At 37.6% G+C, this 15285-nt stretch overlaps 1 protein-coding gene across 1 annotated transcript in view; it reads right to left on the reverse strand.

Moving 5' to 3' along the window:
• The window catches only part of LOC107549160 (utrophin-like), a 250359-nt gene that overhangs the window by 62280 nt on the left and 172794 nt on the right, over nucleotides 1-15285 (reverse strand). The window contains exons 47-50 of the mRNA XM_016230150.1: nucleotides 6891-7159; nucleotides 6101-6247; nucleotides 4950-5028; nucleotides 3395-3455 (exon numbers count right to left, since the gene is read on the reverse strand). Coding sequence (XP_016085636.1) covers nucleotides 3395-3455; nucleotides 4950-5028; nucleotides 6101-6247; nucleotides 6891-7159 — 556 coding nt within the window. The remainder of the gene's footprint in view (nucleotides 1-3394; nucleotides 3456-4949; nucleotides 5029-6100; nucleotides 6248-6890; nucleotides 7160-15285) is intronic.

Consider the following 15285-nt stretch of genomic DNA (forward strand, 5'->3'; position numbering starts at 1 on the left):
GTGTGTGTGTGTTTGTGTGTGTGTGTGTGTGTGTGTGTGTGTGTGTGTGTGTGTGTGTGTGTGTGTGTGTGAGTGAGAGAGAGAGTGTGTGTGAGTGTGTGAAAACCATAGTACTTTTTTCAGGATTTTTGGATTAAGAGAAAGTTCAACAGAACAAAATGTATTTGAAATATAAATCTTTTATAGCACAATTATTGTTACTTTTGAGGAATTTAAAGTGTCCTTGCAAAAAAGAAAGAAAACAAGTTTTCATTTTTTTTAAAAAAAAAAAAAAAAAAAAAAAGAAAGAAACTGACTAACTGAACCCAAACTTTAGAAAAGGTGGAGTAAATGTTTAAAGCACTGAAAAAAATATATGAAGTATATATAATTAAATAAAGAACAAACTAAATAACTGCTTGGTTACATTCTGCATCCCGAGCAGCAGGCAGAGGTTTACAGTACAGGATATGAGAGGTGTTTCACTGAGAGCGCTGAGCTGCTTACAGGATTAGATGCTGCTCTCTCATCTCTCTCACACACACACACACACACACACTCACACACACACACACACACACACACACACACACTCATACACACTCATACACACTCACACACACACACACACTCACAGACACACACACACACACACACACTCATACACACTCATACACACTCACACACACACACACACTCACAGACACACACACACACACACACACTCATACACACTCATACACACTCATACACACACACACACACACACACACACACACACACTCACCCCTAGTTTCAAACACACTTCATTCCTTTGATCTCTTCAATTAATGTTTGATTATTTGAGTCAGCATAAGTATTTGTGTGTGTTAGAGAAAGTTTGTGTGTTTCGATCGAGAAGAACCAGTATTTCACTCTTGTGAGTCGCAAGAATCTTGGCTTATATAAAAGCAAAGCAAAGGCAAAGCAAAACTCCAGATGAACAGATGATATTAATAATAACATTCAATAATTTTGTCTATAAAAATATAATATACATAATAAAACACAAAATATATAAATGTCTATAAAATATATAATATTCAATCTAATTTCACTGTAAAGTCATTCTATTATGCAAACATATATAATAGAAAATAATTACAATAATTGTAATTATTTATATATGTGTAAATTATCACATATAATCATCATCATCAATACAAACAAGTTTCATGGTATAAGGTGCATTCGATTCACATATCTGTTTTAATTCTAACATAAAAGAGTGAATAGATTTAAATACATGTGCTATTTAAATTATTATTTTAATATAACATTAATGTTAATATAATATTATTATTAATCATTTATTTGTTAGGTATGGTTCCAAGCACGAAGCAGAATAATGCTCTACTGTTCATTAAACAAACAAACAAACAAACAAAAGAGAGTGAGACATGGACATTACTAAAATGAACAAAAGAGATCTGAAATTAGATTTAAGGCCAGGAACAGTGTGAACGCAAAAAGAACTAGCTCATTTTTCACTTTTTGATCCACTTAAAGGCGTTTTATTAAAGATCACCCATGTGCAAAAACACCTTATTTGTGGCTGTTTTGTCTCAAGTCTCTTTTCTTGAAAGCCGTTTGACAGGTAAAGCAGCCTGTCATGGCCAACAAGCTCCCGCAGATCGCCCTCCACACCGATCTCTGACTTCAGACGCCTGAGGGCTTTCCCTCACAACTAGCAGGGCGCCGAGAGCCAGCGACTTTTAATTAGGAAGACCAATACGCTTTGCTAATTGCCGCTGCCTCAGAACAGGAAGATCAATGAGCCGAGAGGACGCATTGTACAGAGAACCAAACGTTTGTTCTGGAGATCAGCTCTAGATGTAAGAGCACAGAGAGCTTCGAGCAGCCTCACACAAGGCTTTCTGCAAATGTAAGAGAGATTCCTTCAGGAAATGAAACGATGAGAAAGAAAGCATCTCTGCTGTATTCATATATGCACGGCCATATGGGGACTGTCAGAGAAGAGGAGTTCAGCTACCGGGCATTCGCCACAACACACCTGCTGCCCTGCACACACACGGCTGCTTTTGTCTGTTTCTGCTTTTACAGGCCCCTTTCATCTCCTTTTCTCAACTACAAAACTCCAGAGTTAAAATGTAACGTAACGCACTGCTGATCTGGAACAATCTGTTTGGCACAATTCAGCATCACAGTTTAGTGACTAATAACTGTAGTAGACCATGCATTTTAAGACACCACAGATGCCATGGTGAATATCCGTAAAGTCTATTCTATTCTTTTTTTGCTCTCTAGGTCACTATTTTTTTTCCCACCTTAATTCACATGCCATTCCTCCTCCTCCATGTCTGGCTCATTGTCAGGATGCTGCTGTAAGCAACTGTCTTTCTCTCTCGGGGCTCGATGGGCACTTAGCTGAAGGGACAATGTATTTGGGCAGAGGAGCTGTAACTTTTGCCTATAGTCTGCAGAGACGTTGTGAGGTCACGCTTGAATTTACTGAATAAATCCTGCTTGCCGTGGTGGCTCGGATTTGACTGTTTTTTACATGACAAATGTGAGTTAGGATACAGAACCTGATCTCCACTGAGACCCTGGGGTCCTAGATCAGGCCAAGAAGTTTGGGATAGTGTTTTTTTTTTCCTTCCGTTTTTTTAAAGATTTTTTTTTCCCCAGCAAGGATGCATTAAATTGATCAAAATTGACAGTAAATTCATTCATAATGTTACAAAGGATTTTTCTTTCAAATAACCGTTTGAAATAAGCTTTCTACTCAACAAAGAATCCTGAAAAATATACTATATATATTGTGGTTTTCACAAAAACTGCTTTCATCATTGATAATAATCAGAAATGTTTCTTGAGCAGCATATTATACTGATTTCTGAAGGATCATGTGACACTGAAGACTGGAGTAATGATGCTGAAAATTCTGCTTTGATCACAGCAATAAATCATATTTTAAAATGTATTCACACAGAAAACAGTCAATTTAAATTCTAATAATATTTCTACATTTTTTATTATATTTTTATATTTAATAAATTCAGCCTCAGAGACTTTCAAAAACACTTTTAACATCTTACTGACTCAAACTTTTGAACGGCAGTGTATATAAAAATAAATTAAAAAAATGTACAATAACAATTTGCTCCCGAAATGTGTTCATGCCAAAAGTAATTCGCAAAGGTGTCCCTATGAGCCATACATCAGCTCAGTCCACCATTTCAGCCAAACTTTGAAACCGTTTGCTAGTGTGTTTCTATGTTCAAAAAGCGGATTTCACACCATGCTGGTGTCAAAACAACTCGGTTCCGCTCCGACAGCTCTGAAGTGAAAGCACCCTTAAAGAGATCAGTCCACATGGAAACAGATGTGCGGCTATGTCTGAGGGAGCACTTACTTGATGTAGTAGGGCACTTTATTCTGGGACACTGCTCTCTGCCAGGGCAACTGCACCGAAGCTGCGGACACATAATAAAAGATTGATTCGAGCGGAGATCAGGGGTCTGATCTCAACTCTGTTGGTAAATGAAGCGTTAATTAAGAACATCTCTCTCATATCAGCGGACTCTCGCTCTTTTAATTTCTCCAGACACTAAAGTAACATTCCTAAGGTTCACACTGGATGATATATATCGCAGAACTGCTCTCTCAGCAGAATTTACTGGACGCAACACTGCTTTCACAGCGAATGCCATGGGATTCAGGATGCTACAACTTCAAAGGCTCTAAAAAAACTCTAGTGACGGTCTTAAGTAAAGAGCTTTCCGCATGTCTCGTGTCAGCATTACACAAACTGCAGAGTAACTTACAGCACAGGGATGGATAAGAAAAGGAGGCAGGTAACACAAGGTTAAAAAAAAAAAACCTTAACACCATTTACTGCCAACATTTCGGAAAAAAGGTGTAGGGTGAGAGAGAACATTGTTTTATGTACTGTTATTGTTACATCTTATTTAATATAACGTAATTGACACATTTTCATTGCCAATAAAGGAAACATTAAAACTGATCAAATAAAACGTGTGTGTGTTAATGACTGCTCTTGACAGCCCATTGAAACAGAAAATAGTGGAGAGTTAACCTCTGACTTATTAAACACAAAAGCTTTGCCACTGTTAAAGTGTATATGTGTGTACTGAGGTGTGATTTTCCATCGCATCTGACACTGGCTGCTTAATTTTTCATGGCTGACAGTTACTGTTTGTGTGCGAGTGTAAACTTGTGCCAATTAAAATCAAATTAATTTCAATTATTTTTGTCCCCTCAATGAGAATGAGTTGGCAAATCTCTGTGATTACAGCACTGATACTATTAACACTCTACAAAAGCAATTACACCCGTGAATATTACATGAACATTAAATATTTAAAGTAGAGACTGAAACAAGTTGCTACTATTCTCCCCAAACAAAGAGAAGACAGACATTTAAATCAGAAATGCAAGGGATTTTTCACTGGTTTTCATATCTTCAAGAAGAAAATCTCTTAGTAAAGTAAACAGACCTTTCATCAACAAGTTTGAAGACTGAAGCATCAATTATTTCAAATTGTGCAGGATAAGCTATAATACCCTTGGTTATGGGTTTGAGCAAATACTAACCATATATACTAGAATAAACAGCTGAAAACAGAAAAATGTGTCACCAGAGTGTGTTATGTTTTAGATGATGTTATGCTGGTGTTCCCATCCGGATCTTAACTAGTTTAACCAGCGAGACTTCATTGGTCAACCGATTTCACTAACTGCTCATGTACTGTGTTGATCCACCAACTACACCAGCTTCAAACTAACACTAACCATTCAGAACTCATGCTGTCTAAGCTGGTCTTTTCAGGAGGGTTTGTAATAGTAAAGTTGCCTTGGCAAGTACCACTAACTTTTCAGGCAGCACTGAAGCCCAGTGAAATAAAGCTGACATGATGGTGTGAATTTATTCATGTGTTTTGACTCACTGGATAAGAAGTGTTGAGAGGAGGGTCCAAAATCCCTGTGTGCTTCCTGTAAGAGCTTCAACCTGTCCTCTACAGCCGCCTGGAGACAGACAGAGACAGGGAGAGAGACAGTTAGATTGGCTGATAAATGGAATGACAAACAAGCTGAAAAGAAAATGCATCCACACAGTCACAGCAGGGCACAAATCTCAGCATATGAAAGACGGTAATGAACAGACACACTCAAGACTTAGTCTTTCTGCACCGTCAGTGAGTGTGCTAAACAGATCCTGAGGAAAACAGATAAAGTCTCATCAGACACACCACACACACACACACACACACACACACACACACACACACACACACACACACACCACTTCTGAGAACAACATACATCCTCACGAACACAGACTGCACTAATGACACAAGAGAAGAGACTGGATTTATTAGATTATTTATTAGATTTATTAGGATTTGCTATTAGGAAGGGAAGGGGAGGGAAGGGAAGGGAAAGGGAAAAGGGAAGGGAAAAGGGAGGGGAAGGGAAGGGATGGAAAAGGGAAGGGAAGGGAAGGGAAGGGAAGGGAACGGGGAAGGGAAGGGAAGGGAATGGAAAAGGGAAGGGGGAAGGGAAGGGGAAAAGGGAAGGGAAAAGGGAACGGGGAAGGGAATGGAAAAGGGAAGGGGGAAGGGAAGGGAAGGGAAGTGAAGGGAAAGGAAAAGGGAAGGGAAGGGAAAAGGGGGAAGGGAATGGAAAAGGGAAGGGAAAGGAAAGGAAAAGGGAAGGATGTATGAAAAAGAACAGGAAGAGGAAGGAGGAAACAAACAAGAAATAGGACAGAGAAAGGAAATGGAAAAGGAGAGGAGTGTGTATGAAATGAAAAAGAAGAGGAATAATTAGTAAAGGAAAATGAAAAGGAGAGGAGTATGCAGATAACCTGCATGAAAGGAACAGGAAAGGAAAAGGAAAATGAATGAGGAAAGGAAAGGAAAGCAAAGGAAATGGGAAAATAAAAAAGAAAGGAATAGAAAAAGGAAATGAATATGCAGAGCACCTGCATAAACAGAACAAGAAGATGAAGGAGAAGGAAAGCAAAAGGGAAAGGAAAAACTAAAGGCAAAAAAAAGTAATATGGAAAAAGGAAAAGGCAAAATAATAGGCAAAATACCTGCAGTAGTTTCCAGCGCATGTTGAGGTTGTCTAACTGGCGGTTGGTGGTGGAGGACAGCTGGACATCCAGTGGGGTCAGCTGACCTGCCAGATCATTCACAGCTCGGACATCCTGTTTCAGAGGCGCGATCTCATCACAGAACACCTGAAACACACACACACAGAGAGAGAGAGAGAGAGAGATAAATAAATCACATTACCATCTTTATCTCTGCATATCGCCCAAACACAAATTTAAATAAATCATCAGCCGGAGCGTTTGGCAATGACTCATAGCATGTGTGAGAGGTGTAACAGCGTCATCGTGGGATAAAACTATAAAAATAGCTTCAGGCAGGAAAATTATTAACTAGAATAAACTAGAATAATCCTTAAAGGAATAGTTCACACAAAAATGGAAATTCTGTCACTATTTACCCTCCCTTGTGTTCTTCAAAACCCAAAGGATTATGTTTCTTTAATGGAATACCTTATGATCGAGATGTTAAACTAAATGTTCACATAGTTCTTGTTCATACAATGAAAGTAAAATTGACCAGGACTTGTCATACTGCAAAAAAGCCAATTTTTTGGGATCTTTTATGCACCTTTTTGAAGCTTCACAACCCCCATTTCCTAGCAGTGAAAAGTATCATGATGAATATCTTCTTTTATGCTCCACAGAAGTCAGTCAGTCATACAGGTTTGAAATGAAATCATGAGTGAATGATGACAGAATTATAATTTTTAGAATTAATAATCCAGGATGAATTGACTGAACTTTCATACCGACAAGAACAGTAACGTACCGTTGTTTTCTCGATGTGATCCTGTAGGGAATCTATGAGAAGGTCTCCCACCGGTTGCCACCCTGCTTTGAGCTCCTCGGCCTGGGCTAGACGCAGGTCCAGTTGGTCCATGGAGCTCTGGAGATCCTGGAGTTTATCCAGTGCTCTGTCCGCCTGCTCTTGCCAGGTTCCCGCATGTCCCATCAGCCTCTCCCAGCGCTCACCCACCTCTGCAGTCTGCTTACGAATCGCCTTAGCCACCCGATGGGCCTTCTCTTCCGGGGTCAGCTCTATGAAAAACAGCAGACGCAAACTCAATTTAAATTACATCTTCACTTCAGTTGACCTCAATTAAGTTCATTTTGGAAACTTTTGTAATAAAAAAGGTAAATTCAGTCAGAAACAAGAGACTCTACTTCTGGAATGGTTTCTAATTCTGTATTGTTGTGTCTGGGAACAAAAACATACTAACTATGGGCTTAATCACACCTGGCTCATTTTATAACCTGCCATGTTTTCTCCCTTAGTTTGGTTAAATACATTACACACACACACACACACACACAGAAACACAAAAAAATAAACGGCAATTGTGTTTGGATGCACACCAAAACAAATCAGTTCAAAATCGTCTGAACAATGTGGTCTCGGCCTGATTGGAAACAAACTCTGGAATGGTTTACTTGTGGTGAGACAACAAATCAATCTGACCTGAAAGACCAAAAAAAGCATAGTTGAAAACCAAAGATCTCTAAATGTTGTGCAACTGCTATATATATACTGTCTATATATATATATTTCAATCATGACAACTCTCTGAAGATTTTAGCATGGTGATGGATATGACAATGTTAATGTATTTGGTCTTGGCGGAAAATAGATCTGCTACGCTGCTGCTGAATTGCTGCTGCTGTTGGTATTTGCTGTAGTTGTAGATTATTGCTCCTGCTGCAAGAAAGTACAGGAACTTGCTACTGGCAATGCATATGGGGGATACAGTGCCGTGAGTACTTAAGACATACTGCTGCTGCACAAATAGCATCTGAAATAACCCTCCAACAAAGCTGGAAGAAGAAAACAAAACAACTAAATATGTATGCCGCTGCTATACAATAATATGCTTAAAATCATCCCTATAAGGCAGAAGAAATATAAAAGATAAAACCCCCCAGAACAAGCAGGTCTATTGCCAAGACATATGTACTGCTGCTGCTCCGGAGAGCCATGAGACTGTGTGTTTGCTATCTATGTGAGCCTGGGCCGGCTTTGCCCAATGGCTTAACGCTAGTGAACTATTGCTGTGTGTCCCTGATCGGTTGACCAGATAGCTTAAACTAGTGACCTGAGTTAAATGTGTTTCTGTACTTAGAATTACAGTAGTAACACAACCAATTAATGCTTATTTCGCTTTGAAGAGTTCTGTAAACCCTGTTAAATTGAATAGCAAAGTAATAAAATGCCTATTTCACCTAAAAAGTTCACTACCATCCAAGCGTCATCTTATCGTAGATGTAGAAATTAATGCCTACAGAAGATATTATAAGCATTGGAGATTTCAGGCAAATAAAATGATCCCCAATTCACTTTACTGTTATAAAATCTGCGACGCTTGACGTTGTATACTCACATACATAAACTAGGAAAACTGCTTGCTGCTGCTGCTAATGCTACTTCTGTTATATGAACAAGACATGCTTAGTAATTTCTCCTCTTGTGAATAACCTGCGCGTAGTTTTACAACTTATGTTATGTTTTCTAGTTTAAAAAAGCTCATTGGCTGCATATGCAACATGAACCAATCAGCTTGTGCCAAGTCATTTAACTCTCTGAATATCATCAGTTTTGACAATTGATTATTGAAAGCAGGAATCAAGGCTTACATGCATATGCATTTGTATATATGTAGCTTGTCTGCATCTTGATAGATTAACACTATGAACAAGATCCTGAAACATCAACTCTGACCAATGAGAGGACAGGTTTACACACGTGACTTTTGAAAGCACACCTAACCAAGGAGAAAATGCAACATTTATTTTAAGACCCTGTTTTGGAACCAACCAAACGATCTACAGGTCTGGAAACACACTGTGTTCAATAACAATGATAATCTCAGGTAATATTTATGTTAGTATAGTGTTAAAAGGTTTTCCTTTTCAACAGAGTAGTAAAGAGTACCTGAAAACCATACCTGAGTAAAAAACATTACAGTGAAAATGACCATTACAAGTTACAAGTCACCAATTCTAAGACGACTTGATTCTAACAGTACTTCAGTATTTTACTCATACTGAATGCAAGCTCAAGATGCACTAGTCACCTAATAAACAGTTGATTTGTGAGGAGAGCAATCACATTTATTTCTTTTCTAAAATCGAAATAAAACTGAACACCTCAGAATTGTCAAATCAAGGTTGACATAACAGAGTTTCTCATTACAAATGTATTAATAGTTAAGAGTACCTATATTAAAAATGCAGTCAAGTAGAGAGTAAAAGTATTTTTGATAATCAGTAAAACTACAAAGTAGCCAAAAATATACTTAAGAACAGTAACTAATTACATTTACTCCAATACTTTATACTTATACGTTGTTTTATTAAACATTTGACTATTATATTCATGTGCAAGTTTCATGGTTCAAGGTACTTTAAAATATACACTGTGTATGTTCCTGAAATAAAAGTTCAGAAAGATGATGCATTTATGTTAATATGACTCATCATATACAGTCTCTTTAATGGTATGATCAAGTATTTTCCATTGTTTAGTCTTGAATAAGCAAACAAAAATCACAATAAATTGTATTATCGAATCGCAATAGTTATATAATCGCAACACTCAATTATCACAATATATATTGAATCGGCACACAAGTATCGGGATAGTATTGAATCGGCAGATTAGCGTATCGTTCCCAACCATAATATATATATCATTATAGTTATTTACAGTTAGTGATTAAATAAGAATAATAAACTAATTACAAGCAATAGGACAAATGACACTAAACAAATAAGAAATGCTAAAAAACTAAAAACACTGCATTTTCTTCACTGTGAAAATGAAATATGTATTTCTTCTTCTCAAAGTTACAAAAGTGATTTAGTCAAAAGCAGGCTGTTGTTTGTTTATATAATCGCAACACTCAATTATCACAATATATATTGAATCGGCACACAAGTATCGGGATAGTATTGAATCGGCAGATTAGCGTATCGTTCCCAACCATAATATATATCATTATAGTTATTTACAGTTAGTGATTAAATAAGAATAATAAACTAATTACAAGCAATAGGACAAATGACACTAAACAAATAAGAAATGCTAAGAAATAAAAACACTGCATTTTCTTCACTGTGAAAATTAAATATGTATTTCTTCTTCTCAAAGTTACAAAAGTGATTTAGTCAAAAGCAGGCTGTTGTTTGTTTAACATGAATGACAGACAGCATGAATGTTAGACTGCTGTCACTTTAAGAGCTGCCCGGATCCAGTATACTGTTACACAGGTGTTTTCTTTCTCAGCTGTTTGCTATCACTTGAGATCTAATTAACTGTGTTTACGAAGATACTTGCAACGACGGGCATTTTGACCATTCAAGGCCCATAAGGCGGCAAAAATAACACCACAGCAACATCACAAAATCTCTACCAGCTGACAAATTTCTACCGGTTAATTGTGTCTACCGGTATATCGCCCACCCCTACTTTACACCACTGATTTTCAAGTATCATTGTGTGTGACTTTAACAGCCATAATGAAAGCTATAATGAATAATTTACCTCAGATCTCAAAAATAAATTTAGGGAAACCAGAACATGTAAACTGTGAACAAGTTTGTATCAGTCGCTTTTGATAATGTTAAATTGGTTTCATTTTTATTCAATCTGATGTGTACTGATCCATTTTGTGTGAGTGCGAGACAGCAGTGCGCTTGCAAATAGAGTCTGCCTACACACACGTCTGATTGGCTGTTATTTAGATTAATTTTATCGCATCTCACAGCCAGACAAACTACTTGTTTATTGGATCATATCAGATCAGATAGGACGGCATAATATTACTGCAGACTGTCTGGAACATCCTTTGCGTTTGGGATACGCCTACAGTACGATCCCTAAAATGTTGCCAGTGTGAAGCTTACTAGGTTTTAGGGTCACACTTTATTTTAAAGTTCAATGCTCGCTATTAACAAACCATTAACTATAACTTTTGCCTCAAAAACTACTCATTTGCTGCTTATTAATAGTCAGTAAGGTAGTTGTTAAGTTTAGGTACTGGTTAAGATTAGGGATGTAGAATACGGTCATGCAGAATAAACGAATAAACAGCTGTTATGTTAATAATAGGCATGCTAATAAGCAACTAGGTAATCGTCAGAATTGGTCCCTATGCTAAAGTGTTAGCGGTTTAAGAATAGACTAATATAAACAGCCTGTTTTTGTGCATCTCACATTTATCAATATGACCACAACTTGACTTTTCCACATTGCAAATGACCACGTTCAGAAGATATGCTCAGTGCACGGTCATTTAAGAAAGTGTTTACTAATGAGCCACTCAACTAATGAGCTAAATAGAGAGAGGTTTACAGACGACAGGAGGCAGATGTTTGGGCAATTTAGAAAGAGCCCAGGGCATGTCTACAGGCAGGGCTACAGCATTAACATCTGCTCTTTCATTCGGCTTCCAGGCTTTTTGAGGACGTGAGAAGACACTTTAGCTAATGTCACCGTCACAAACGGCAGGACTGATTTCTCCGTTCGGCAAATGCTCACCTCTTCATCTTTCATCTTTATATTTATGTTTCAGCCGAGCGAGAATCAATTTACAATTCAAATGCGTTCAAGCGTTTCTGGAAAGGTTTGAAATTCAATTAAGAACCAGGGGTTGAATGGAAATTAAAGTGACGGTGTGGCAGTGGCTTGTTTATGCTCATTTGATGACGAGCGCTGGAACAGATTGCTTTACATTTTAAAACAGTTAAATTTGGAAAACATGCATTTGCGTGATCATTAGTGGTGTATGATTTTATCTGGGTAAGCTGCTCCCGCTGTGTGTTTGTGCGGGGCGGCAGAGCGCGTGAGCTGGTTATCGGTTCAGATAGCTGAGCTCTGCGCTTTGATCGCAGGGATAAGAGAAAATGGAAGTGCAGAGATCGCTCAAGGACTGAATGGAGGCATGTGAGATTGCTCGAGGTGTTCGGGAGTGAGACGTGTGAAGAGAGATCAGAAAACTCTGCCCTTCTGAACCCAGCTGACTTCAATAGGAGTAAATGTGAAAGTGTACATTTGTGGTAAGAATATTAAATAAGCTTACAAGCCTAGTCACACTGAATCTGCACCCTCAAAATTCCACAGAAAATATCAAAACTGTCATTTACAAAGTTCTACACATGCATGTCGCTTTAGGGCTGTGCGATATAAATATATAATAAAATGATTAAAATATAAATAAAGATTAATATAAGTAATATGAACACAATAACATTTATGATATTAATAATAATAATATTATAATAATAAAACAATAATAATAATACAACTAAATACTAGGCTTGGGCGATGTCTACCAAATTGGCATCGGATGACGTCTACCATGAAACATCGCGATGGACGATGACATGGGGGGCGGGGCGTTGGGTTTAGGGGTGTGCCCGAAGTGTGAATCTATTCAGAAAGGCACGGAAAACTAACAACATGTTCTACGGTGCCACTAAAGGGGACATGGTTAGCCGCTTGCTAGCGGTTGCCTGTTACATTACAGTACATACAATTTAACTTACCACATAAACAGAGAAAGGAGAGATGACTGAGGACGATGGCGAATGATTTGCAAATCCTGAGCACCACTGACAAACATCTAATCTTGTAAAATGTGTGTTAAGTACTGCTGCTCCGTAGTATACACAGAGTATACATGATCGCAAATCTCGAAAGTGAAAGTAAAAATATGCGACATATTAATAATGGTTCCCTGATGCCCGAAAAATTTTAATACAGTTTAATTGCCCAATGATATAATTGCGAGAGAAAGTATTGACATTTTTCCCCCCTCCCATCTCGTATTTATTCCCTTTTGGGTTCAGTAGTACATGCCATTTATTTTCCGAACATGGTATTGGGATGCGGAGGATTGCAGGAGAGGGGGTGTAGGGAAGAAATCACAATGACGGCTCAACATTGTGATGTCTGTCAGCCATCGGCAATGGACGATGGCATCGTCTATCGGCCCAACCCTACTAAATACTAGGGCTGCGACGATAAATCGATGCAGAATCTATTCGTGGATCGATTCTGAGATCTTCCGAATGCGTCGCGATTCTCTCTGGAATCGATTCTGAGCATAGATTTTTTTTACAGCAGATGGCGCTCTACTCTAGTTTTTATCAGCACACTCAAATGCTCATGAATAAGAGCGCTGAAGTGTCGTGTAATTTCACCTCAGCTCAGAATGCTTTTATGACGCGAGAATAATGTAAACACAGCCCACTGTGAACACCCTTGTAATTCGCTTCAACCTTTTTGAATTTTATGAATGATTATTTTAGGTTCAAGTGTGTGTAAGGATTTGGAAATGAGCAGAGTACGGCTGGTTTCTAAAGCATGCAGCGCCATCTGCTGTTCAAAACTAAGCTCAGAATCGACTGCATTCGGAAAATCTCAGAATCGGAGTTCACCCTGAATCATTTCTCGATTCGCAATGCATTGATTTATTTTCCCAGCCTTACTAAATAAGTCAACAGTTTATTTTTTGAAGCCCGTTTCTGCCAGTGAAAATTGTGACTTTTTATCTCACAATTCTGACTTTTTCTTTTTCTTTTTTCTCAGAATTGAACTCATATATAAGCTCACTGATATAAACTCAGAACTGCAAGTTATAGTCAGAATTCTCAGATATGAAATCGCAATTCTGAAATTTCTCACAATTGTGAGTTTTTATCTTGCAATTCAAATTTTTTTCTCAGAATTGCATGATATAAACTCACGATTGCATGTTATAAAGTAAAGAATTACAAGATAGAAAATTGCAAACCTGACTTTTCTTGCAATTGTGAGTTTATATCTCATAATTCTGACTTCTTTTCTCAGAAGTGAGATATAAACTCACAATTGTGAGATATAGTCCAATTTGTAGAAAAAGTTTAGTTTTTTGTTTTATTTTCAATTGAGAGTTTATATCTTGCAATTCTGAACAAAAAAACTTCGAACTGGCTGAAATGCATGCGTATGCGTACACACATTCACACACAGCTCTCTTTCTATCTGATAAGTGGTATCTGACGTTTGTCCTAAATTAGCTTTTCAAGCAGGTCCCAGCGGAAGCGTCCAGAGAGCGGTGGAACTTTCCAGACATCAGATACAGCAGTTAAGAGCGTGTTGACAGGAGGTGTCCGACTTATCAGAGAGTCACTTACATCAAAGAGCATCCCTTAGAGAGTATCAAAATAAACTTCGCTGGTCTGCGGTGTGTGCGTGATGTTCTCAGACTGGTCTAAGTTTCTGAAGAATTTCTTCAGCAGACGTGTTTTTATGTGCAGAATGTTTACTGTAAAATGTACTCTATCATTACTTCACAAAGCACACGACTTCACAAGCAGTGTTAGAGGTAAAGCAAGTAACATGAGTTATGTAATCAGATTACTTTTTTTCCAAGTAACTAGTAAAGAAATAAAAGAAAAGGCCTTTTTTTTTTGCCAAATACATAATTTTATATTAAAAACAAACCTCAAACTCAGCCCAGATTTAAAAAGTAAAGAGAAAGTAAAATAACTAGGGATGCACCGATACCGATACCGGGCCCGATACTGAGCTCCTGTACTCATTAAAATGCCCTGATACCAGTGAGATATAAACTCACAATTGTGAGATATAGTCCAATTTGTAGAAAAAGTTTAGTTTTTTGTTTTATTTTCAATTGAGAGTTTATATCTTGCAATTCTGAACAAAAAAACTTCGAACTGCAAGATGCAAACTATCTTATATCTTCTAAAACTGCACTTTTTTTTGCGACGCCCAGTCTGTTTAAATATTTCACCTAATTTGATAATGCTGTCAGACACCGAAAAGAGCATATTCTCCTCTACATATCTTGCCATTTTAAACATTGAATTATACGGAAGCAGTTTCTTTATTAAGGTATTTTGAAGATTGCTTCAACTGTTTTTACACATAAAATTACAGTAAATGGTCAAAAAAAACACATTTTATGTATCAAAAAAAAAAAGAAGTTCTACAAAGTTAAGAAAGTCAACTCTAAATGACTAATACAGGTTACTCTCCTCAAGCAGCCACATAATCTGAGATGTCCTTCATGTCTGTAAACTGAAACAGTTCAGGACGAGTTACGCAGCAAAGATTAATACGCAGAGTTTAAGGTTTGTTTAAATCACTAAGCCTCAGTACGTGC

Source organism: Sinocyclocheilus grahami, unplaced genomic scaffold (assembly GCF_001515645.1).
Source record: "Sinocyclocheilus grahami isolate Dianchi unplaced genomic scaffold, SAMN03320097.WGS_v1.1 scaffold364.1, whole genome shotgun sequence".
Classification (NCBI taxonomy): Eukaryota; Metazoa; Chordata; class Actinopteri; order Cypriniformes; family Cyprinidae; genus Sinocyclocheilus; species Sinocyclocheilus grahami.